Source organism: Brachyhypopomus gauderio, chromosome 3 (assembly GCF_052324685.1).
Source record: "Brachyhypopomus gauderio isolate BG-103 chromosome 3, BGAUD_0.2, whole genome shotgun sequence".
NCBI classification, from domain to species: domain Eukaryota; kingdom Metazoa; phylum Chordata; class Actinopteri; order Gymnotiformes; family Hypopomidae; genus Brachyhypopomus; species Brachyhypopomus gauderio.
Window position 1 is genome coordinate 36327683 of NC_135213.1, and position 25082 is coordinate 36352764.

Sequence of the window (25082 nt, forward strand, 5' to 3'; positions counted from 1 at the left end):
TCTGATTATGGTATCCTAGCAAATGTCATATTCTTGGTTTAAGAGCCGTAAGTGCGACAGCATACAGGGAGAAAAAAAGAGTGATCGTACTACAATGGATCAATCATCTATGAATACTGAACTCTAATACTGAAGTTTTAGTTACTTAAAGAGTTAAAGTTGTTTAAAGTATACTTAAAATACACTTTTTGCACTAGCCTTTTTTAACTTCTAAATGTGAATTCCAGAGTGCACTACTATTATTTTTGTTAATTTATATTAATGTGCAATTATTTATTTTTCTGTTTTAATGTGGTAGGGACTACACCTTTTATTTATTTGACATTTGTGAAACAAAATACAATATTCATTTGTTTGTTTATAAAAAATAAATAAAAAGCCTTTAAAACGGAAATGAGCACAGTATCTGACTTTGGTATCGAAAATCGTATCGAATTTCAATACTTTTTAAAGTATCGTATCGAAGTTGTAATTCTTAGTATCGTGACAACACTAGACAGCTTACTTTCACCTTCGAAACATCGCTAAGGTCCGAGATATGCTGTCTCCTGCTGACAGTGAAAAACTTATCCATGCATTTATCACATCAAGGCTAGATTATTGTAACGCTGTTCTATCTGCTCTTCCAAAGAGCTCTATTTCGCACCTACAGCGAGTTCAGAACGCTGCTGCAAGGGTTCTGACCCGCAGGAGAAAGAGAGATCATATTACACCTGCACTCCACTCACTGCACTGGTTACCTGTCAGCTTTAGAATAGATTTTAAGGTTCTAGTCATGGTTTTTAAATGTCTTCATGGTCTTGCCCCTCTTTACCTCAGTGAAATGATGGTTAGATATGTTCCAGTCAGGTCTCTCAGGTCTTCAAACAGTAATCTACTGGTGATTCCTCAAAGCCGATTAAAGATTGGCGAGGGTGCTTTTAGCCACTATGGCCCAAAGCTCTGGAATTCTCTTCCTGAAGAGCTCAGAGCCATTTCATCCCTGAATAGTTTCAAGAACAGTCTCAAAACATTCCTGTTTAGATTTGCTTTTAGTTAAGAAACTCTCAATCTTATTTACCTTATAAGGGTTATATAGTATAATGTATAATGACATGTATAATGACAAAATTTGCATTGCAAATGCATTGAGATATATGACTGGCTGATTCGACATTTGCGTCAATGAGAAGTTGGACATATAAACGCTTATAATTTCCAGTAGGAGCCTTTTATTTTGACATTAACTATATCGGTGAACAAAGTGGCGCTGTCAATGTCCGCCACGGGTTGTCGTGGAAACCTCAAACTGCGTTGCACCTGTTAGCGAACTGGCTAGCTCGCTACTTCTCATGCTAGTGTGGAAATGAATATTATTGTTTTTGTCGTAGTTCACTTTTGTAATTTACACTCATCTTAAACATAGATGTAACATGGCTCTCGACGACCCACGAATAGAATGGATTCGAAACACAGTTGTAGCATGTTTTGACCTGCCTGACCCGCGTTGTTTTGAAAAGTTGCTTAACCGCGACGAAGATGAACAAAAAATAATAAAGTTTTTAAACGAAGTTACTGACGAAAAATCAGCGTCGGTTCTTCTGTTTTTCAAGCAGACGAGAGAGGAGGAGGTTGAAGTGATTGTTCCTATAGGTAACCGTTCAGCAATCTATCAACACACTGGAGAAATCTGCCCAAGCCTACTTGATAACAGGCTGAGTAAAGTTGGGTAGCTGTGATGAGTTGATTATCTAGATAGATAAATACCAGCCACCTGAATATCAGTGGTTTAGTGCTGTGATAAGTGCATTGATAACAGGTTTTCTTGTGGTTTCTTACTGCCTGATGGATCATGCACAAAGTTCCTGTGCATGAAGAAATTGGAAGCGAGGCGTGTAGGTCTGTATCTGCCAAGCCCCCTGACAGCCCCGTGTCAGAGAGAGGGAAGTCTCCTACAGAGAGTGAGTCTGTACTAAATCAAAATGTATTACTGCACCTACACTAACGTGCAGTGTTGGGCTATGTGAGGACAGGGACCCAGTGGCATAAAAGACTTATACTCACAATATTCACAAACTGCTATGATCAGTAAAATGTAATGAGGCCTGTATTATCATAAACAAGGGCACACCACTTTGTCATGCAGAAGTCGTTCACGAAGATCGTCATACAACAGCAGAGCAGTTACCACTCTGAACGCACTTTCTCAGCTAAGCTGGGCTGTGATCATGGGCCCTGAAAACCGCTGTTATGTTGTGTTTGTTATTGGTCCTCTGGGGTTTGTCTGACTGAAGAGAAGAAGAAAGGGCGTGAGTCTTCAAGGAGTCACAGGGAGGAGTCTGTTTACCCTGTAGAAGGTGCCGTAACCGAGGACAACACAGAGACCATGCCAGAAGACCAGCTTTCTGTCTCCGTAATTCTCCATTCCTTCATTTTGACCACAAAGAATGACTTTTATTTTGTCTTTACTGGTTTAGCTTTTATTTTCATCCCAAATCTTTTTATTCCTCCTCCTGGCAGAGAGTGGAGATACAGACTGTTTACCATGTAGAGCTGCACGTAGCAGTGAACTGTATCCCTGAAAGGTTCCTGAAGTCCAGCGTGGTCTACTTCCTGCGCAGCACCAAGGGTGGGTAGCCAGGACCAGCAGGACGTGTTGGTGAGGAGGTTGGGCCTAAACTGCCCACACGAATGAAGACTGCGTGATGATTGTTTCAGAAACTATCGTGGAGCCGGTGGATCTGAAGGAGGCGGACGACCTGATGCCCAGGCTTCTGGAACTGGGCGTGATCAGAGGCCACTCTCTGCTCCTGCTCAGGAACACACTCAAACACGTGTGTGACGCACCAACAGGAAACCAACACCGCATTAAACCACAGTGACAAACACAAATGATTCTCTATTAACCACACTTCACCACAGTCTGTTCTAGAACCAATTCAGTAGAATATCTCAGATAACTTACATTACAGGTTACATTACAGAATCTCAGAGAACTCCAAGGATGCATTATTCCAACATAAGAGATAAAGTCTAAATAATCTTGTGGGATAATCTTCTCTACAGTTCTCCTCAGAGGATGATATAGCTCAGTGTCACATTACAGGCCTTTGGGAATAAAAGATTAAGTCCATACAGGAAACAAGAGTATTTAGTACAGTTCTGTGCAGGAATGAGAATGTTGCTGAATATGTATTTCTGGGTCATAGTTTCCAAATAGATCGATTCCTGCAGGTACACACCCCCCTACTGTCAGTGAACCAGCTGAAGCTCACTCACGGAGGCTACCAGCAGGTGGCGCCAGGCTCTGAGGGCGGGGATGTGGCCACTGAACTGAAGGATGAGAGGCAGCAGGTGCAGGTGGAGGCCCATGGCATGCTACTGATCCGAGACGAACTTCTCAACAGCGCTCACAAGTTCCTAAGCCACACAGACAGGACTCAGCAACAGCTCGAGGGTGTGTTTAAGCAGCTCTGTCACTTCCTGTCCACCACAGAAAAGACGTATTATTATGATTGTGGTTTTTATTTTATTTATTTTTGTTATGATTATTAATGGTGGTAGTAGTAGTTGTAATAATTACTGTAACAGCAGCTCCTACAATATTGACACTGCAGAAGCCTAGTATATAAATGCACTAACAATTTTTTTATTTTTGTGTTGTACTGTGCTTATTTTTTAGCTGTTGCTGATCTTGTGTTGTGGCTATAATGGAAGTAATGCTCACAGGGCTATCTGGCTCTTGCAGAAATGAGTGCTCCTTCACTGTTCTGTTCTTCTGTAGGTGAGATCAAACTACACATCCCAGACATGAACCTGGATCAGGACGTGGAGACCCTCTTGGCCAATCCACAGGCAGTGGAGATGCTGGAGCAGGTCGTGATGAACTGGCAGGCTCACATCACCATCGTCATCGAGGAACAGCAGAAGAAGAAGCCCCAGGTGTGATGTGGTCACTGAACAGTTTATCAGGCTGGCCTTCCCTATTGGTGCATTCTGTGTGTGTTCATTTATATACTAAATTGGATGAATGCTACATATTTAAAAGAAGGTAGCGATGTGTATATAGTGTGACAAAGTTACTTGAATAAGTATTCAACCCCCTTAAAAGTAATCAAATTCATCTGGATTATCAATGACGCACACATTGTAATCCAACGTGCTCTTAAACTATTGGAAGACACATGAATAAATGAACAAACGTTGAAATGACAATTGTGACAATTGTGACTTCAAAACTAACAAAATTCCAGTTGTTAACGCATCACGCAATAAAACAAGTTTAAAAAAAGTTTTTCAAACGATCCACAAGATGGCAGTGTTGCTGGTATCTCTCCTGACACCCAGGCCCCGGGTCCAATGGCGGAGGTAGATTTCTGGCGTGAGCGAGCCGCTGTTCTGAGTGCCCTCAGCGAGCAGCTCAAGCTTCCGCCGGTGAAGAAGATCCTGGAGGTCATGACCCTTGCCGACCCCGTCACCGTGCAGAACCTGGACTTGACTGTGACTGAGCTGACCATCTACCATGTGGAGGCCACACAGAACGTTCGCTTCCTTGGCACCCTGGAGAGGCACTTTAAGGTGAGTGGGCGGGGCTTCTGCTACCTGTACAACTTTTAGGTTAGTGGGATGAGCTTCTGCTGCATATATTATTTTTAAAAAGTGCTTTTACTGTATATGTTCTTTTGAGGGGGTGGCTTCTACTGTCTATCCTTTAAGTGGGCGGGGCTTCTGCTACCTGTACAACTTTTAGGTTAGTGGGAGGAGCTTCTGCTGCCTATATTATTTTTTAAAAGTGCTTTTACTGCATATCTTCTTTTGAGGGGAAGTGGCTTCTACTGTCTGTCCTTTAAATGGGCGGGGCCTCTGCTGCCTCTCCTGTAAGATCTATAGACTTCCTTTTCATCTCAGAACAGTTGATTTTATTAGAGCCATTCTTACGTTTAACACTTTGCATCACTGGAAACATAAAACAGAGCGCCACGTAAACCATCGTATGGATGCGTTGCAATTTCAGAACCTAGCGACAGGGCTCAATTTCGGCGTGATCCTGGACACCATCCCTCTGATGATGAACGGGCTGAGGATGGTGTGGGTGATCTCCAGCCACTACAACACAGACGAGCGCATGGTCCCTCTGATGGAGCGCATCGCCTGGGAGCTGGCAGAGAGGGTGGCACGCGTCGTCAACGTCCACGTGCTCTTCAAGTGAGTTCACACGCCGGCACAGAAGGTTCGGTTTCTAAACTGTGGCTATGATGCAGAGCAGAAACTTTATACAAGAACTAATGTGAAAACTTTTCGCATAAGGTGTGATACATCAATACATATGATGTGTTGAACAGACATTTTAACATGCCTACCCATTTGGTGCAGTTTTGTGCATATTCAAACTTTGTGCTTCTTTGCACTACAATCTTTGTACTGCTCTATGAAATGACATTGCTTGACCTGAAGGAGGCGCTACAGTGCAATGTTTGATATTTTGGCCCATAAGTTGTAGTACTCTGTGAGGTCTTGCTTCTGCGAGGTCCTTGGCTCAAACCAGAAACCAAAATCTACAATATTTAATAAACCCAATTAGTGTATTTTAGCCGACACCAAAGTGTTCTGCTAAAAGCCGATTGTTGTCTAGTTGAAGTGTGAATTGGGGGGGAGCGTTATAGAGCCTCTACGTGTTGTTCCTGCTGGTGCAGAGACAGGCGCGACGTGGCCAAGGCCAAAGCCCTGGATGGCAAGCGGATCCTGGACCAGTGGAAGACCTGCTACTTCGACGTCCGAGCCAGGATCGAGACGTCGGGCAGGGACGCGCGCTGGGAGTTTGATCGCAGGAAGCTCTTTGAGAAGACGGACTACATGGCCTCGATCTGCCAGGACCTCTACAACATCCTGCAGGTCAACACTCCCCCAAACTAACGTTCAGTGACACTTGGCCATGTCAATACGGTGCACTGAACACGCGCTGTTTTCACACATTAGATCATAAATGATTACACACCTGATAACATAACATCTGATGAACATAATTGCATTTATCACACAAATCACATGATGGATCAGCTGTTGCTTAGCAGTGTGTGTAACAGGTCATGGTCACTCTTTTGCAGACACTGGACGAGTTTTATAATATCTTTGGTCCGGAGCTGAAGGCAGTGACGGGTGAGCCGAAGCGCATAGACGACGTGTTGCGCTGTGTGGACGGCCTGGTTGAGCCCATCCAGGAGCTGACCTTCGACCCCTATAATGTACGCAAGACGGGAAGCTGGAAGCTGGTCATGCAGGATTTCAAGAACAAAGTCCGGGTGCGAATCAATGCCTTCATTCTAAAACCGAGTCCTTCATTCTAGAACCAAGTCCTTCATTCTAGAACTGAGTCCTTCAGTCTAGAATCAATGCCTTCATTCTAGAACCGAGTCCTTCATTCTAGAACCGAGTCCTTCAGTCTAGAATCAATGCCTTCATTCTAGAACCAAGTCCTTCAGTCTAGAATCAATGCCTTCATTCTAGAACTGAGTCCTTCAGTCTATAATCAATGCCTTCATTCTAGAACCGAGTCCTTCATTCTAGAACCAGTACCTTCATTCTAGAACCGAGTACTTCATTCTTGAGTCAGCACCTTCATTCTGCATTCTTTGCCTTCGTTCTAGAATTTGTTTATTTCTGCAGTCAATGCCTTCATTCCAGAATGTGTGCTCTGTTTCTAGAATCAGTGCTTTCACCCAAAATGATGAATGTCCTCTTTGTTTGAGAATATTTTTGTGCTGTTGGTCCCCTGTTGGTTTAGGACATTGAGGGAGAGGCCATCAGCTTCATCAACCAGTCATTCAAGACCCTGCGTTCAGCCTCTGCGGCCTTTGACATGCTGCTGAAGTTCAAACACATCCGATCCAGAGAAGCCCTCAGTAACCAGATGATGAAGAAGTTCAATGACATCCTGGCTCAGTACTGCAAAGAGGTGATTTTCTCTCAGTGAATGAAACACACACAGCCTCAACAAAGTGCTGTATGAACTCGGGCCATAAAAGTCTTGCACAACTCTGTACCCCCCAGTAATTCCAGTAATAAATTGTACCCAGTGCCTTGAACTACTTAGCAAAGTAAACCCTGCTGAGAGTTTTTACTTTCTGACCCTGTGACAGTAACTAGGGTCAAACCTCAGCTCTGATGCTGTGATTCACTCATGCGTAATCTGTGAACCATTTGCAGGTGGACATAATAGACGAGATGTTTGTCCAGCACAAAGACAACCCGCCTCTGAATAAGAACCAGCCTCCTGTGGCAGGGGCCATCTACTGGGAACGCTCTCTCTTTCATCGCATCAAAAACACCGTCATCCGCTTCCAGGAGGTGCCTGAGATGTTGGAGAATGAACAGGGAAAAGCTGTAAGCCAACTATAATAGAGTTATACAAGCATTCTGTGTGTTTCCAAATTACCCGGATATAAGGAATAAAAACCAGACCGTAAGCCACAGACCCAAACATTATTCAACAATCACTAGCAAATGTTAGCCCACTTGTCTTGTGAGCTCTTTTTCTAGAACATTCCAAACAGCCAAACTTGAATGATTTGTTAGACGGCGTGGTGCAGTGTAGTTTGGTCCTTAAATGACTACCAGGCGTAAATTCTCCCAGCAGTAATGGGGAAATGTCTTGTGAAGACTAAATGACATACAGTACGAGTCAGTGGAGGATTCAGTAGCTGTGTTTCCCTCCAAGTGCCCTGTTGTCCCAGAGAGACGTGGTGTGGTGTGTTGGCAGGCCAAGGCGCGCTACCTGGCAGTGGGCGTACGCATGCGGGACTACGAGGTGGAGAAGTACGAGCGTTGGAGGGAGGAGACGGAGCGCACGCTCCCCCAGCTCATGAGCAGAGCCCTGCTGCTCCTGCTGGACGCCTCCGGGGCCGTCTGCACCGACACGGTCAGACACCCCACACCCACACGGGTTCCCGGCCTCACAGTATATCCTCCGTGTTGTCTGTTAGTCATGTGTGTGGTCTGCGCTCTCTCAGGAGAAGGACTCTCAGGAGAGGGGGCTTCGCTTCGTGGTGAACTTTGCCCCCGAGCTGAAGGAGGTCATCTCTGAGACCAAGTACCTGGAACAGCTGGGCTACTCAGTCCCGGAGCTGGCACGTAACGTGGCCCTGCAGGAGGACAGGTTCCTCAGGTATCAGGAACCTTGGCTAAAGACGTCTCAGCTAAACGTCTGAGATCGCAGCCTGCGTTTCTGTGTGTGTCACCCCATTTCAGGTCTAATGCGGCACATTAAATTGACCCTCACACGAGTGTCTTCTTCTGTCCTTAGATATGTGGACGGGCTGAAGACCGTGGTGAACCGCTACCATGCTCTGATGGACGGCCTGGATGAGGCGGCCTTCGTCCTCCTGTCAGAGCAGGTCCAGGAGCTGAGGAGAGTGATGCGTTCTGGACAGCGAAGACTGAACTGGAACTCTCTGGGCAAGTCAAGCCCACACTGCTGTATCTGTCGCCTTAGGCACAGGGTTTCACCCTGTGGTCATCCAGTAACACAAATGATTATTGGATCTTCTGGGCTGTGTAGCTGTATTGTATTCTCAAATTGAGATTTGACCCAGATGTCAAAGTTACATTTATTTATGGAGCTTTGGGAAAAGTCTGGGTCTAAATGTCTGACGAGCAAACATGTGGAGACAGTGGCAATAAGAAACTCCCTGGGTGAAATTAACGAAAGATACATCAAGAGGGACCCCAATTGGGACCCCAGTAGGGACCCCAGCTCATCAATCTGTGCTTAAATAGGTCATATATAGTCCATGACTCTGGGGGTCAGCTTCTCCAGTGGGTCTAAGATCCTGTACAATGTCACAGAAATGGACAGCTGTACATTTGACATCTCAGCCGGTCTCTGTTTGATGTCCCGTGTCCTCACTGTCCTGTAGGCATTCCCGAGTTCATCAGCAGAAGCAGCCAGGCAGTCTCAAAGTTTGAGTCACTGGTCAACCAGATTCAGAAGAACGAAAAAGACATCGAGGACAAACTTCAGTCCATTGAATCAGCAAATCTCTTTAAATTCCCATTACCAGACAAAGCGGGTGCTCTGCCAGGTAGGGGCTTGTTTTGCACAACTGTACATCTGTTCAATCTGTGTCTGTTAATAATGTCCAGACAGTTATGGGAAACTCAAGGAAAAATGTATTTATTGCTTATGTTGAAGATGTTGAAAAGTACAAACTGAAACTGTGCATGCGTGTGTGTGTGTGTATGTGTGTGTGTGTGTGTGTGTGTGTGTGTGTGTGTGTGTGTGTGTGTGTGTGTGTGCGGTGTGTGTGTGCGTTTGCATGTGTATGTGTGTGTGTGTGTTTGTGCGTGTGTGTGTGTGCGTGTATGTGTATGCGCGTATGTGTGTGTGTGTGTGCGTGTGTGTGCGCGCGCGTGTGTGTGTGTGTGTAGGTGTGAAGGAGTTCTTTGAGCTGGTGGAGCGTGAGCGGGTCAGAGACGTGAACGTTCTGAGCAGTAAGTACACAGCCATCGGCCCACTGCTCACCAAGATGGAGAGCCTGATCATGAAGACCAACAGCAGCCAGGCCAGCGCCATGGCCCACTACTACACCCACTGGGAGCGCAAGGCCTACCACGCCCTCACCAAGATGGTGCTGAAGTAAGACCTCCACACCACGCGGGCTTTGGGTTGAGCTTGTGTTTTTATCATGGCTTGAGCTCCTCTTCTAGGTGTGACACAGGGAAGTGATTGTGTCGTCTGATCACACTAAAAGTGTCAGGGGGGAAGAGTGTCCTCAGATCTGATTGAAAATGTCCTCAAATCACACTGAAATTGTACTCCGATCAGAGGAAGGCATCTTCAGAGCGACATGCGTTTATGAGTGTTGTGTGACGTGGTGATGTGTGAACTCTCTGTTGCAGAAACTTACAGGTGTTCCACACCGCCCTGATGGGCTCCACGCCGCTCTTCCAGGTGGAGGCCGTCCATTCCACCCCTGAGATCGTCCTCCAGCCCAACCACGGTGAGGTGTACAGGCTCCTCATGCAGGATGTGCGGGACTGCGTGGAGACCACCATGGTGAGACCACCAAGAACCACCGTACATCACTGACACTCTCCTGTCCCCTCAGGGAACAAAAGCCTTAAGATACAGTGTGTGTATGCATTAGTAGCTTATGTATCTGTTATGTTGAATCTAATGTTATATTTACTTTCTGTTATGTTCATCTCGTGCTCTGGCTCCGTCACTTACCACACCTCTTCAGCGGTTTGCCCGGTGGATGCGTGGCACTTGTATCGAGTGCCCACCCCAGCGCGTGGACGGCGAGGAAGAGCCGCTCGTCTTCAGTTTCTACAGCGACGTGTGCCAGCTGCCCGAGGTGAACGAGCGTGCCCTGGCCGTATCCCAGAGTGCTCAGCGGCTGCTCGGCTCCCTGGGTCGCTACCTGAACCGCTGGAAGCGATACCGGCCCCTCTGGAAGCTCGACAAGGTCATCGTCATGGAGAAGTTCGCCGCCAAGAAGCCGTCGTGCGCCATGTACGACGAGAAGCTGCAGTTCTATTCCCTCATTGGCCAGGAGGTGGCGCGGCAGCAGATGGTAAAGGACGAGCACATGATCAGGCTGATCCTGGATCCCCTGGCTCGCACCGTGCAGGAGAACGCCCAGGCCTGGCTCACCTCCCTGGGCCGGCTGCTCAACACCTCCGCCCGAGAGGACCTGCACGCTCTGCAGAGTGAGCTGCAGGTGATTTAAGTGATATTTACTTCGCTCCATGCTTCATTTTGCTTGTTTATGCTTTTATTTTCAGATTATTTGATTTCAGTTAGACTTTGGCTTAATTAAATAAACCAGTGTAAACAGCAGATACCAGATTTTACTTGGATTGAAATGAATATATTTGGGGTTCTTTTGATCATTGTAAACAGCAACTGTCAGCCGACTTAAAGAGGACTCCAGGCACCCTGCAAGACCTAAAGTTTGTCCTTGGCACCATCTCGAACATCCGCAACATGTCTCTGACTGTGGAGATGAGGATCACAGACATCCAGGAGAGATACAGGACTCTGACCATGTACGGCATGCAGGTGAGCTGTGCTGGATCGCTGCTGGAGATCGTACATGTAGGTGTAGAAGGTGAGGTAGCGTAACTGGTGTAGCACACGGGTGTAGCAGTTCTGAGCGGCCTGCTGTCCAGGCTCCGGAGAAGGAGCTGCAGTCGGTAGCCAGAATTGGGAGCGTGTGGAAAGATCTGGTGGCTGAGTCCAGGGAGGTGGACCGTGGCCTGGGCAAAGTGAAGAAGACCTTCACCAAGGTGAGGAGCTCTCCAAACAGCTCCACTATACCCGCTGCCAATGACAGCAAGGGCTTTGAGATATGTGTTGTGTTGTTCTTGTGTGTGATCTCGTCTCTGTCAGATCACTAAGGAACAGGTAGGTGAGTATAAGCAGCAAGTGGCCATCTTCACCGAGAGCTTTAACATGCACGGGCCAGGAGCCACAGGGGATGACCTGGAGAAAGGTAACCACACCTGCACTGCTCCCAGCCAATCACAGCACTTCCTGAACAATTATGCATAATTTATTTTAATTATTATTGTTTCAATTATGCCTAATTGTACGCAGTCTCCACCCAAAGGGATTCTACCTTATTTTCTACTCTAGGGCTATATTAGTCCTGATGATCTGCCCTTGGTTTCTGTGGTTTTCAGGACTGGCGGTTATGGCCACCTATGAGACGGAGCTGTCTAAGATGGAGGCGGGCCGTCAGGAGCTGGCCAATGCTGAGAAGTTGTTTGACCTGTCAATCACCATGTACCCGGAGCTACTCAGTGTGCAGCAGGAGATGAGTGGACTGAGGCAGATCTACGACATCTACAAGGCGCAGAAGGTCTGACTCCCCATATCGCCATTGATTCATATCGTCACTGATTCATATCGCCATTGATTCATATCGTCATTGATTCATATCATCACTAATTCATATCACCATTGATTCATATCGCCATTGATTCATATCGTCTCTGATTCATATCGTCATTGATTCATATCGTCACTGATTCATATCGCCATTGATTCATATCGTCACTGATTCATATCGTCACTGATTCATATCATCACTAATTCATATCGCCATTGATTCATATCGCCATTGATTCATATCGCCATTGATTCATATCGTCACTGACTCATATCGTCACTGACTCATATCACCATTGATTCATATCGCCATTGATTCATATCGCCATTGATTCATATTGTCACTGATACATATCGTCACTGATTCATATCGTCACTGATTCATATTGTCACTGATTCATATCATCATTGATCCATATCGCTATTGATTCATATCATCACTGATTCATATTGATTCATGAATAGAAACGCCAAAACAGTAATGTGTGAACATTTTTCACAGAGTGCTGTGTGTATCTGTGTGTGTCTTTCGTACTGTGTGAATGTGTTTGTGTGTTTGTCTGTTGTGCTGTGTGTGTCTTTCATACTGTGTGAATTTGTTTGTGTGTGTGTCCGCTGTGCTGTGTGTATCTGTGTGTGTCTTTCGTACTGTGTGAATGTGTTTGTCTGTTGTGCTGTGTGTCTTTCGTACTGTGTGAATGTGTTTGTTGTGCTGTGTGTGTCTTTCGTACTGTGTGAATGTGTGTGTGTGTGTGTTTGTTGTGCTGTGTGTGTCTTTCGTACCATGTGAATGTGTGTGTGTGTGTGTGTGTGTGTGTTTGTTGTGCTGTGTGTGTCTTTCGTACTGTGTGAATGTGTGTGTGTCTGCTCTGCTGTGTGCCTGTGTGTGTCTCTTGTTCCGTGTGTGTGCCAGGCTGCTAAGACAGAGTGGTCTCAGACTCTGTGGATGAACCTGAACATCCAGCTCCTCCAGGAGGGAGTCGAGAGCTTCATTAAGAGCCTGAGGAAGCTGCCCAAGGAGGTCAGAGTCCTGCCTGTGGCCTTCTTCCTGGACGCTCGCATGAAAGAGTTCAGAGACTCCCTGCCCCTGCTGCAGGACCTGAAGAACGAGGCCCTGAGAGACAGGTACTCCCCTCCCTTACTCCCCTCCCTGACTCCCCTCCCTGACTCCCCTCCCTGACTCCCCTCACTGACTCCCCTCACTGACTCCCCTCACTGACTCCCCTCACTGACTCCTCCCCTCCCTGACTCCCCTCCCTGACTCCCCTCCCTGACTCCCCTCACTGACTCCCCTCACTGACTCCCCTCCCTGACTCCCCGCCCTGACTCCCCTCACTGACTCCCCTCCCTGACTCCCCGCCCTGACTCCCCTCACTGACTCCTCCCCTCCCTGACTCCCCTCACTGACTCCCCTCACTGACTCCCCTCACTGACTCCCCTCACTGACTCCTCCCCTCCCTGACTCCCCTCACTGACTCCCCTCACTGACTCCTCCCCTCCCTGACTCCCCTCCCTGACTCCCCTCCCTGACTCCCCTCACTGACTCCCCTCACTGACTCCCCTCCCTGACTCCCCGCCCTGACTCCCCTCACTGACTCCCCTCACTGACTCCCCTCACTGACTCCTCCCCTCCCTGACTCCCCTCACTGACTCCCCTCACTGACTCCTCCCCTCCCTGACTCCCCTCCCTGACTCCCCTCCCTGACTCCCCTCACTGACTCCCCTCACTGACTCCCCTCCCTGACTCCCCGCCCTGACTCCCCTCACTGACTCCCCTCACTGACTCCTCCCCTCCCTGACTCCCCTCACTGACTCCCCTCACTGACTCCCCTCACTGACTCTCCTCACTGACTCCCCTGGCACGTTTGAGTTTGTGCTGCCTGCCCCTCTTCACTGGTGCCCCCGGTGTTTGCCCCAGGCACTGGAAGGAGCTGATGGAGAGAACGGGCACCAACTTCGAGATGAACCCCTACACCTTCACCCTGGAGAACATGTTTGCCATGGAGCTGCACAAGCACGCCAGCGTTATCGGAGACATCGTCACATCGGCCGTCAAAGAGCTCAGCATAGAGAAGGTGCAGGAGTGCTGAGTGCCCTCTAGGGGGCAGTCTGTGCGCCAGCACATGAGCTCTGTTGAGTGTGCTCTCTGCTCTCACACACATAAGAGCAGTTATGTGCTCCTCTCCCTCTCTGCAGGGTGTGAAGGAGGTGATGGAGACCTGGGAGGGCATGAAGTTCAGTGTGCAGCGCTACCTCAAAGGCACGCAGGAGCGTGGCTACATACTGGGGGCCGTGGACGAGATTCTGCAGGGCCTGGACGACAACGCCGTGAACCTGCAGAGCATGGCGGGCAGCCGCTTCGTCGGACCCTTCCTGGCCACCATACAGCAGTGGGAGAAGAACCTGTCACTCATCAGTGAGGTCACTGAGGTCAGCTGCAGAAAACAGCCTCTGGATTATTACAGTTCTCCAATTGTACTTTGCTGTTCCTAGACGTCAAGGATAGTCACTCAAATGATTTTTGCATTCACACCACAGCCATCAGTTGTACGTTAATATAATCTATTATAACATGGTATAATATATAGTTATGTTTTACCTTTTAATAAACTGGTTAAGAAGTGTTTTCATCCTCTGAATGGTCCAGGTTTGGATAGCCGTACAGAGGAAGTGGATGTACTTGGAGAGCATCTTCATTGGAGGAGACATCCGGTCCCAGCTGCCCGAGGAAGCCTTTAAGTTTGACAATATTGACGAACTGTTTAAAAAGGTGAGCATCCAACGTCTAACGCATCCTTCTGAGCCTTTGTAGTGAAAATTGGTGACAAACAGCAACCATGGACGTATATGTTGATTTAACCTGCGAAGTCCAGAATCTTGATGCGTACGGTCTGAAGTGCCAGGTGGGAGACGGCTGAGTGGTCTGTGTGTGCAGATAATGTCGGACACGGCGAGGGATCCGGGCATTAAGAGGTGCTGCCTGGTCCCAAACCGCTTGACAGACCTACAGAACCTGAGTGACGGTTTGGAGCGCTGTCAGAAGGGCCTGAACGATTACCTGGACTCCAAACGCAACGCCTTCCCTCGCTTTTTCTTCATCTCGGACGATGAGCTACTTAGCATTCTGGGCAGCAGCGATCCGGCCTGCGTGCAGGAGCACATGATAAAGGTACTGAGACACGTGAGGGACTCCTGAGGTTCGGCTCGGGTTAGGTTAAAGGTCAGACTTTAGAGTCCTGGAGGTTCAAGCGAGTTTTTTTACCTTAATCTCGGGTTATGTAAGTTATGCTCTCTAGGACTCTTGACCATGTGTGTGTGAAACCTCATCTTAGGTCTTCAACACACAGAACCTTCACCAGCTCCCTCTCTTAGTTCTGTTCTTGCTCCAACCCCCAGATGTACGACAACATCGCATCCCTGAGGTTTGACACGGGGGCGAACGGCGAGCCGGTGGCCGGCGCCCTGGTGTCTGCGGAGGGCGAGATGTTGGAGTTGAGGCAGCCCGTCCCAGCAGAGGGTCGAGTAGAGGACTGGATGACAGGAGTTCTGCTGGAGATGAGAAGGACCAACAGACTCATCACCAAGGAGGCCATTTACTTTTACTCACATCACAAGACCAGGTATGAAAGTCACACAGTCCAGTACACGACTTCATTCCTAGTACAATGAACGTCGGCCCAATACACCAAACTTCAGAGGCGACAGGGTGCTTTTGTGCTTCTGTAAAATGGTCGTCACACAGAAATGTTCCCACCAACAAAACTGTGGTTTTTCTTATGCAAAGTCAACGCTCAGTGGAGCATATTCCATATCATGATTTCACAAATTGTAGAAATTCTTGGATCAGTGAATTGGTGAATTAATATTTAAACTTAATTTAGTTCCTTAAAATGCATGAAATGAGACATAATTCAGCTAATCAAGTTTAGATCTGTGCAATCACTGCATGATCTTGGATCTGAACCACATCAATGTTGCTCAGGGTGGAGTGGATGCTGGACTACCAGGGCATGGTGGTGCTGGCAGGTAACCAGGTGTGGTGGACCTGGGAGGTGGAGGACGTCTTTCACAAGATTGCCGCGGGCGACAAGCAGGCTCTGAAGCTCTATGCCAAAAAAATGCACCAGCAGATCGATGACCTGGTCAGACGTATCACACAGCCCTTGAAGAAGAACGACCGACGAAAACTCAACACCGTGCTTATCATAGACGTCCATGCCAGGGACATCGTGGACAGCTTCGTCAGAGACAGGTGAAATATACTCGCACTCTGGGGTCATTGGTCTGCTACTGAACTAAATTAGTTTATTAGTAAACTTTGGGAGTCACAGCTGAGAGTCGAAGTTGAAAGTCTGGACTGAGTCACAGTTGAATCAGTGCTAAGAGTCAGAGCTGAGTTCTAACTGAGTCAGAGCTGAGTTCTAACTGAGTCAGAGCTGAGTTCTAACTGAGTCAGAGCTGAGTTCTAACTGAGTCAGATCTGAGTTCTAACTGAGTCAGATCTGAGTTCTAACTGAGTCAGATCTGAGTTCTAACTGAGTCAGAGCTGAGTTTATACTGAGTCAGAGCTGAGTTTATACTGAGTCAGAGCTGAGTTTATACTGAGTCAGAGCTGAGTTCATACTGAGTCAAAGCTGAGTTCATACTGAGTCAGAGCTAAGAATCAGAGCTGAGCTCATACTGAGTCAGAGCTAAGAGTCAAAGCTGAGTTCATACTGAGTCAGAGCTGAGTTCATACTGAGTTAGAACTGAGAGTCAGAGCTGAGTCCATACTGAGTCAGAGCTAAGAGTCAAAGCTGAGTTCATACTGAGTCAGAGCTGAGAGTCAGAGCTGAGTTCATACTGAGTCAGACACTAAACTGTGTAGAGCACCCTGACCCTAAGGGATAGAGTCGTTCAGTGGAGTTGGTAAAATAAAGCGTCTGTCACTGTGTGCAGCATCACTGACGCTCGTGAGTTTGAGTGGGAGAGCCAGTTGCGTTTCTACTGGGATCGGGAGCCCGATGACTTGTTGGTACGCCAGTGCTCCGCCCAGTTCTCCTACGGATACGAGTACATGGGCCTGAATGGGCGTCTGGTCATCACCCCACTCACCGACCGCATCTACCTTACACTAACACAGGTGTGTGTGTGTGTGTGTGTGTGTGTGTGTAGGCCCTGTCTATGTTCTTGATGTATGTTGTGTGTGTGTGTGTGTAGGCCCTGTCTATGTTTTTGATGTGTGTGTGTGTGTAGGCCCTGTCTATGTTCTTGATGTATGTTGTGTGTGTGTGTGTGTGTGTGTGTGTGTGTGTGTGTGTAGACCCTGTCTATGTTCTTGATGTATGTTGTGTGTGTGTGTGTGTGTCTGTGTGTGTGTGTGTGTAGGCCCTGTCTATGTTTTTGATGTGTGTGTGTGTGTATAGGCCCTGTCTATGTTCTTGATGTGTGTGTGTGTGTGTGTGTGTGTGTGTGTGTGTGTGTGTGTGTGTGTAGGCCCTGACTATGTTCTTGATGTTTATTGTGTATTGTGTGTGTGTGTGTGTTTGTGTGCGTGTGTGTGTGTGTGTGTGTGTGTGTGTGTGTGTGTAGGCCCTGTCTATGTTTTTGATGTGTGTGTGTGTGTGTGTGTGTGTGTGTGTGTGTGTAGGCCCTGTCTATGTTTTTGATGTGTGTGTGTGTGTGTGTGTGTGTGTGTGTGTGTGTAGGCCCTGTCTATGTACCTGGGTGGAGCCCCAGCAGGCCCTGCAGGTACGGGGAAGACTGAGTCCACTAAAGACCTGGCCAAGGCCCTGGGCCTGCTGTGTGTGGTCACCAACTGTGGTGAAGGCATGGACTACATGGTAAGACACCCGCGCTGGATAACAGCACTGTGGTGATTACATTACATTACATTAGAGTAGGGGTGACCTGCAATAGTCGCTGATTCGATTGGAGGACGTCATATGAATGTCATAGTCGAATGTACCATCCCGACTGCATGGGGGTGCCCAAGGATTCTGCTAAGCATTAGTGGTTACATGAAATGTCTTTGTTTTCATTATATATAACCTTTTGTCAAATAAAATCATCCTAATTTCTGTTAATAAATATTTTTAAATGATGTGTGCACATTAACAATAGGCATCTTCCTTTAATAAATCACACCCTGCAGTTGCACAATCCAAATGAGCGGAGATGAACACGCTACAGGATAGTCAGCAAGATTATAATGGCTACTAAAAAAACTTCAAAAGTGTGGGAGTATTTTGAAAAAGATAAAGATGCAAGTTATGTCATCAACGTCTTTCATTTCACACGACAACAACCAAAATGGCATACCATTTAAAACGCGTAAGACGAAAAAAAAAACAGTTCAGTCGTTCTAGTCGTGTGGTGTCGCGGTGCATCTCGGTAAGTAGGCCTATAAACATGTTTTGTTGTTGTTTGCTTTTTAGACCCCGTTACTTGAACCTTTACTTATAATTTTTTTGCTGTTGTGTGGCAGGCATATTTTATTTAAAATATTTTTGACATTTTGCACAGTGCCTGTCTGACAGACTCGATATGCGCACTGATGGTAACTTTTTTTTGTTAATGTTCTCTAACATTTTATTAAAAAGTAAATAAATAAATAAAAGCTGAATAAAGCCAACCTACCATGTTTATTTATTTATCTGAGTGTTTTAGGTTTTTCCTTTTAAGTGGAAAAAAGTCCTGAATGAGAACGGGATCCCGTTTAAGGTGCTCTAGATTTAAAAAACCTGATTTAACTATTAGTCGACTAAAGAGAAAATCTGATGAATCTGATTCAACTACGAAAATCCTTAGTTGAAGACACCTCTTCATTAGAGTATTAGAACAGCACTCATACACTTAGCAGGGGACTGTTAACAAACAGCATGTTTACAACAAACAGCATGTTTACATACATGGAGCCAAAGAAATGTTGCTTTTCACAATGTATAGGGTCTACTGTAAGCTAATGCTATGCATTGTGTATGGAGACCTCCCAAACATCTCTTATGGCATGATGGGCTGAATGGGTGTTCTATCCCCTCACTGGACCTCTGTCGCCCCCTGTAGGCAGTGGGGAAGATCTTCTCTGGTCTGGCTCAGTGTGGAGCATGGGGCTGCTTTGACGAGTTCAACCGCATCGATGCCTCCGTGCTGTCCGTCATCTCCTCCCAGATCCAGACCATCCGCAACGCTCTCATACTGCACCTCAGCAGATTCCACGTGAGTCCTGCTGCATGTCCTGCTGCGTGTCCTGCAGTCTTGTGCCTCCGTCTCCTTTCGTCCTGTTGACCTCTGTGCGGTGTGAGAGTAACTGTCTGTCCGTTTGAGGAAATATATGATGTTGAAATATGAGGTGTCTCTTGTGAAGTATTCTGGTAATGACGGAATGACTCCAGTCATGGGGCTGTTTATGTTACAGCAAAAAACACATTTTAAAGTTTATATAAGTTTCATGCTGGAAAACGCATATCATGTTTGTGGTGGCAAAAGTATTAATCCCAGTATGGCCCTCACAAACACACTAATCCTAGTATGGCGCTCACAAATACACTAATCCCAGTATGGCCCTCACAAACGCACTAATCCTAGTATGGCGCTCACAAATACACTAATCCCAGTATGGAGCTCACAAACAACACTAATCTAGTATGGCCCTCACAAGCACACTAATCCCAGTATGGAGCTCACAAACACACTAATCCCAGTATGCCGTGTTTGCCTTGATGGTAGTTTGAGGGTCAGGAGATCAGCCTGGACTCCAGAATGGGGATCTTCATCACGATGAACCCGGGCTACGCCGGCCGCACGGAGCTGCCCGAGTCGGTGAAGGCCCTGTTCCGGCCTGTGGTGGTCATCGTCCCCGACCTCCAGCAGATCTGTGAGATCATGCTGTTTTCTGAGGGCTTCCTAATGGCCAAGGTCATTACCACACCTTAGCACGATCGCTAAAGCCATCAAACTTCAAATCAGACGACATGCGCGCCCTCCACGTGTCTAGCTGGCTGTGTAGCTTACGGTGATGAATGCCTTATGAGTCAGTGTTTTGGAGTGTAGGTCCTGGCGAAGAAGATGACGGTGCTGTATAAACTGGCCCGGGAGCAGCTGTCCAAACAGTCTCACTACGATTTTGGTCTGCGAGCGCTCAAGTCTGTCTTAGTGATGGCGGGAGAGCTGAAGAGAGGCTCACCTGATCTTAAGGAGGTGACCGCCATTTTAAACCATAAACATGGTATCTGATATGTTCAACTGATGATGCAATTTACGTATTTAAACGTACACTCTTTCTCTCTCTCTCTCTCTCTCTCTCTCTCTCTCTCTCTCTCTCTCTCTCTCTCTCCCCCTGCGTTCCCATCAGGATGTGGTGCTGATGCGTGCTCTGAGAGACATGAACCTTCCTAAGTTTGTGTATGAGGATGTGCCTCTGTTCCTGGGACTGATCTCAGACCTGTTCCCGGGGCTGGATTGCCCACGTGTCCGCTACCCAAGCTTCAACGACGCCGTGGAAACCATCCTGAAGGAGAATAAACACATCCTACTGCCCAATCAGGTACCTCCTCAAACACCATCTAACCCCGCCCCCTCTTTAGCTGTATCTCACAAAATGAAGCTATTTGCCCAAACAACCACATTTTATTCTCAGATCCTTTTATTATTTCATTTTTTAACAATTTCAAATGGTCCAATAATTCTAAAACTCGCTCTCCAGGACTGGAGCGTCCCAACTCGCTTCATCTCTTCAAAGTTTCATTGTTTTTAAATCAGATTCTTCACGTTGTGTTTGCTGTTGTCTGATGAAGGTCTCCCTGTGTGTGGCTGCAGGTGGATAAAGTGGTTCAGATGTATGAGACCATGATGACCAGACACACCACCATGGTGGTGGGACCCACAGGAGGGGGCAAGTCTGTGGTTATTAACACCCTGTGCCAAGCCCAGACCAGGTGTCTGTCCCTTTATGCTCTTCTCACATTAAATCGATATAAACAATACCTAACACAGTGCACTTCAAGCTATCCCTTGTGTATTAGCTTTACTTTCTTAGACTGAATTTAATCCAATAAAAGTTATTTATCAAACCTGAGTTTGGTCTTTGTAATCTCTGTGTCATCTCTGAGTTTTGTCTCTGAGTGTAAGCTGTGTGTCTGCAGGTTGGGGCTTTTGACGAAAATGTATGTGCTGAACCCCAAAGCCATGAGCGTCATCGAACTGTATGGCATCCTGGACCCGGTGACCCGAGACTGGACGGATGGGATTCTGTCCAACATCTTCAGAGACATCAACAGGCCTACGGATAAAAAAGAGAGAAGGTGGCTGTCATGTTTACCACAGGTCTGGTTTACCACAGCATATTATTACCACAGTGTTTATTTTCTCCTAGCGCAAACCCAGCTAGAGGATGACTGATCACATGACTGAGTGTGGCTGTGCCTTCTTTGATGCTCTTGAAACTCCCTGTACTGTGAGCCTCTACTATGTGGCAGGTACATTCTGTTTGACGGTGACGTGGACGCTCTGTGGGTGGAGAACATGAACTCCGTGATGGATGACAATAAGCTGCTAACACTGGCTAACGGCGAGAGGATCCGTCTACAGAGTCACTGTGCCCTCCTCTTTGAGGTAACGTTGGGAACCAAAGACTGTAATCAACAACGCATGTTCAAAATGACACCAGATTTGTTGTTTTAGCTACACATGCATTCAGTCCTCCCATTATTAAAAACATCTACCAGCACCATCTAGTGCTTCACGAACAGTCAGTTTTTGACCTTGGGGCCATAGCTGGCTGAATGTTTTTAAGAATTATGACATTACATGACTTGGACTAGACATCGCGTACAGATGTACATGCAGTTTGGTTTTAGGTGGGAGACCTGCAGTGTGCTTCTCCTGCCACTGTGTCCCGCTGTGGAATGGTGTTTGTGGACCCCAAAAACCTCCGTTACGCCCCCTACTGGCAAACGTGGGTTAACAACAGACCCGCAAAAGTAAGGAATGGGCTCAGTCCATTTGATTGTGCTTCCGAATACCATTTAAATATGTAATTATGTAATTATGTATGTCATGTTTATGGTTATGAATACCATTTAAATATGTAATTATGTATGTCATGTTTATGGTTATGAAGACATCGTATTGTTTTGTTGAACAGGAACAAGCAGACCTGAGTAAGCTGTTTGAGAAATATGTACCCAGAGCCATTGACATGATAGTGGAGGGTGTGATCGACGGCAGACAAGGAGAGAAACAGAAGACCATCGTCCCTCAGACCGACCTAAACATGGTAAACTGGACCATTCTGACTAGGGCCAAACACCAGAGACACAGAGTTCACCAAGACAAACAGAGTGTAATATAAGTGAATAACAGCTGCTGTAGAGGGTCAAAACTCTTTGGGACTCAGTCTTCCTCTGAGAGAGCTTAAAAGATCCTGACTTGCGCTTCATTTGTAGTGGGCACATTTTCCTTTCCTTTCTTCTCCTTTCCTGGGAGGGTGGAGATGGCGACCCCTGACCCCCAGGCTCCAGTCTTGTCAGTGTGTAACCCCAACTGCTCCCCGGCATTCTTGAGCACGAAGCCGATTGTTCCTTTCGTTTTGTAGGTGGTGCAGTTGTCTGTGATGTTGGACGCTCTGCTGGGGGCAGATGAGCTCAGCTCCGAGGAGATGGAGTGTTTCTTCATCGAAGCGCTCTACTGCTCCCTCGGAGCCACCCTGCTCGACAGCGGCCGCAAGACGTTCGACGACTTGGTGAAGAAGCTGTCCTCTCTCACTACCGTTCACGACGAGAAAACACCAGCTGGCCCTGGGGAACTGCCGGGTCTGTGGAGAAACATCCTGGCTCTTTCTTTCTTCTGTATTTTGCTATTTGTAACTCCCCCCATTTTTGTTGCCAAATTGTACCTTCATACATGTACCAGCATTGGTTTCTATGCTGAAGCATAAGTTGATGGTACAGGTGTGTGTGTGTGTTTAGGTTACCTGCCAACACTTTACGACTTCCACTTTGATCTGAGCACAAAGAAGTGGGTGCCATGGAGTTCCCTAGTCAATAAATACATCCACAGTCCTGACAGGAAATTCATCAACATTCTTGGTAAACGTTTACCTATGTTTTTAAAGGCTTAAATCTGTTATGAATTGTGTCTCCTTTTGAAGTGAAACACATGAATTGTGTATTTTTTATGTGTTCTCACTTGTGTTTTCTTGGTTTTGTCTTGCTCCCCCGTGTGTTTGGCTTCCCTCACTCTCCTCACTAATACCTTACTGCTCTCTCAGTGCCCACAGTCGACACCACCCGTGCAAACTGGCTGTTGGAGCAGATGGTGAAGGTCAAGAGGCCAGTTGTGCTGGTTGGAGAGTCTGGAACCTCCAAGACCGCCACCACCCAAAACTTCCTCAGCAGTCTCAACTCGGACACCACCGTAAGTCCTGCAATATGAATAACACATCCAAACAAACACCTGTAAACACCAAACATCTAAAAACACCAGGAGTTCAACCATGGCCAACCAAAGACCAGCAAACCCCAATCAACCCAAACATCAATAAACCTAGTAGCGTGCTCAACAAATCCAAACACAAATAAATCCATCAATCCAAAATAAACCTCAACATGCTGCCAACAATCTCAAAACAAACACCATTCAACCCAAACAAACACCAACAAACACTGTAATTACACTGCAACAAACACAACAAATGCCTGGGTTTGAAATCTAGGCAAAATAGTTTTGGCATCACAGAAACAAAACGTACCTCCATGCACACACAGTCCCTCCAGACAGCATGTTATTGTTTCTTCCAGCTGGTTCTGACCATCAACTTCTCCTCAAGAACCACATCCATGGACCTCCAGAGGACCCTGGAGGCCAGCGTGGAGAAGAGGACCAAGGACACCTATGGCCCGCCCATGGGCAAGCGGTTACTCGTCTTCATAGATGACCTCAACATGCCACGGGTGCGGATTTGACTTCCTGTCACGGGCATGCAACCTTAGCCAAAAGTTCTGACAGCCCTTCTCTTAATTTACATGTCAGAAAAAACAGTGAAAGCATCAAAACAATAAAATAACATGTTCATACAATAGTTAGATGAAAAATTTTGACAGGGAGATTTTCAATACTGTGCTGTAGTATGTAGTATGTGGGATGGTGTATGTAGTTTGTAGTATGTAGGATGGTGTATGTAGTTTGTAGTATGTAGGATGGTGTATGTGGTTTGTAGTATGTAGGATGGTGTATGTAGTTTGTAGTATGTAGGATGGTGTATGTAGTTTGTAGTATGTAGGATGGTGTGTGTAGTTTGTAGTATGTAGGATGGTGTATGTACTTTGTAGTATGTAGGATGGTGTATGTAGTTTGTAGTATGTAGGATGGTGTGTGTAGTTTGTAGTATGTAGGTTGGTGTATGTAGTTTGTAGTATGTAGAATGGTGTATGTGGTTTGTAGTATGTAGGATGGTGTATGTAGTTTGTAATATGTAGGATGGTGTATGTGGTTTGTAGTATGTAGAATGGTGTATGTGGTTTGTAGTATGTAGGATGGTGTATGTAGTTTGTAGTATGTAGGATGGTGTATGTAGTTTGTAGTATGTAGGATGGTGTATGTAGTTTGTAGGATGGTGTATGTAGTTTGTAATATGTAGGATGGTGTATGTAGTTTGTAGTATGTAGAATGGTGTATGTGATTTGTAGTATGTAAGATGGTGTATGTAGTTTGTAATATGTAGGATGGTGTATGTAGTTTGTAGTATGTAGGATGGTGTATGTAGTTTGTAGGATGGTGTATGTAGTTTGTAGTATGTAGTTTGTAGTATGTGGTTTGTAGTATGTAGGATGGTGTATGTAGTTTGTAGGATGGTGTATGTAGTTTGTAGGATGGTGCATGTAGTTTGTAGTATGTAGGATGGTGTATGTAGTTTGTAGGATGGTGTATGTAGTTTGTAGTATGTAGGATGGTGTATGTAGTTTGTAATATGTAGGATGGTGTATGTAGTTTGTAGTATGTAGAATGGTGTATGTAGTTTGTAATATGTAGGATGGTGTATGTAGTTTGTAGTATGTAGGATGGTGTATGTAGTTTGTAGGATGGTGTATGTAGTTTGTAGTATGTAGTTTGTAGTATGTAGGATGGTGTATGTAGTTTGTAGTATGTAGGATGGTGTATGTAGTATGTATTATGTAGGATGGTGTATGTAGTTCGTAATATGCAGTCTGTATGGGGTTGTTTGATCTTCTCTCAG

General features: G+C 46.4%; 1 protein-coding gene across 1 annotated transcript in view; it reads left to right on the forward strand.

Moving 5' to 3' along the window:
* Positions 1-1258: 1258 nt before the first annotated feature.
* Positions 1259-25082, forward strand: part of dnah10 (dynein axonemal heavy chain 10) — a 54839-nt gene continuing 31015 nt past the window's right edge. The window contains exons 1-46 of the mRNA XM_076997984.1: positions 1259-1632; positions 1842-1940; positions 2274-2392; positions 2500-2608; positions 2698-2813; positions 3214-3436; positions 3764-3921; positions 4327-4557; positions 4994-5184; positions 5673-5871; positions 6084-6278; positions 6761-6931; positions 7183-7359; positions 7736-7894; positions 7986-8140; positions 8279-8430; positions 8892-9056; positions 9403-9610; positions 9874-10030; positions 10218-10697; positions 10880-11038; positions 11149-11265; positions 11369-11471; positions 11662-11840; positions 12783-12994; positions 13788-13944; positions 14066-14299; positions 14517-14639; positions 14805-15038; positions 15266-15489; positions 15852-16121; positions 16808-16991; positions 17557-17691; positions 18914-19066; positions 19577-19765; positions 19901-20047; positions 20202-20393; positions 20666-20784; positions 20992-21150; positions 21325-21460; positions 21706-21828; positions 21993-22124; positions 22443-22659; positions 22816-22935; positions 23118-23263; positions 23647-23799. Coding sequence (XP_076854099.1) covers positions 1413-1632; positions 1842-1940; positions 2274-2392; positions 2500-2608; positions 2698-2813; positions 3214-3436; positions 3764-3921; positions 4327-4557; positions 4994-5184; positions 5673-5871; positions 6084-6278; positions 6761-6931; positions 7183-7359; positions 7736-7894; positions 7986-8140; positions 8279-8430; positions 8892-9056; positions 9403-9610; positions 9874-10030; positions 10218-10697; positions 10880-11038; positions 11149-11265; positions 11369-11471; positions 11662-11840; positions 12783-12994; positions 13788-13944; positions 14066-14299; positions 14517-14639; positions 14805-15038; positions 15266-15489; positions 15852-16121; positions 16808-16991; positions 17557-17691; positions 18914-19066; positions 19577-19765; positions 19901-20047; positions 20202-20393; positions 20666-20784; positions 20992-21150; positions 21325-21460; positions 21706-21828; positions 21993-22124; positions 22443-22659; positions 22816-22935; positions 23118-23263; positions 23647-23799 — 8001 coding nt within the window. The 5' untranslated portion in view covers positions 1259-1412. The remainder of the gene's footprint in view (positions 1633-1841; positions 1941-2273; positions 2393-2499; positions 2609-2697; positions 2814-3213; positions 3437-3763; positions 3922-4326; positions 4558-4993; positions 5185-5672; positions 5872-6083; positions 6279-6760; positions 6932-7182; positions 7360-7735; positions 7895-7985; positions 8141-8278; positions 8431-8891; positions 9057-9402; positions 9611-9873; positions 10031-10217; positions 10698-10879; positions 11039-11148; positions 11266-11368; positions 11472-11661; positions 11841-12782; positions 12995-13787; positions 13945-14065; positions 14300-14516; positions 14640-14804; positions 15039-15265; positions 15490-15851; positions 16122-16807; positions 16992-17556; positions 17692-18913; positions 19067-19576; positions 19766-19900; positions 20048-20201; positions 20394-20665; positions 20785-20991; positions 21151-21324; positions 21461-21705; positions 21829-21992; positions 22125-22442; positions 22660-22815; positions 22936-23117; positions 23264-23646; positions 23800-25082) is intronic.